General features: G+C 40.4%; 1 protein-coding gene across 4 annotated transcripts in view; it reads left to right on the forward strand.

Annotated features, from left to right (window-relative positions):
- Positions 1-386, forward strand: part of LOC119587783 (MAM and LDL-receptor class A domain-containing protein 1-like) — an 18,186-nt gene that overhangs the window by 4,821 nt on the left and 12,979 nt on the right. For all 4 annotated transcript variants that reach the window (XM_037936478.1, XM_037936476.1, XM_037936477.1 and 1 more), the window contains exon 6: positions 191-340. In XM_037936478.1, coding sequence (XP_037792406.1) covers positions 191-340 — 150 coding nt within the window. The remainder of the gene's footprint in view (positions 1-190; positions 341-386) is intronic.

Below are 386 nucleotides of genomic sequence, written 5' to 3' on the forward strand. Positions count from 1 at the left end.
TTCCATCAGGTGAGTGTATATTCGACCTCAACTTCTACAAACGTTCCTAAATATATTCTATATTCCTTTTTTAATGATTCTTTCATTCGGCCTCAACCTCTACAAACGTTTCTAAATATTTGCTACATTCCATTTTCATACATTCCATTTTCAACCATTCTCACATTTTTTTTATCATTATTTCCATCAGATGAGTGTATATTCGACCTCAACTTCTGCGAGCTGACGAACGAACCGAACAACGACGACTTCGACTGGTCCCTGGGTCGCGGAACCGAGAAAACGAACACGGGGCCGACGAAGGACCAGTCGTCTTTTATTACTAGCGGGGTTACTAGTGGTTCGTTCTCTGTGTGTTCTTGTTTTGATTGTTTTAGGTTGGTTGA

This window comes from Penaeus monodon, chromosome 23 (assembly GCF_015228065.2).
Source record: "Penaeus monodon isolate SGIC_2016 chromosome 23, NSTDA_Pmon_1, whole genome shotgun sequence".
Lineage (NCBI taxonomy): Eukaryota > Metazoa > Arthropoda > Malacostraca > Decapoda > Penaeidae > Penaeus > Penaeus monodon.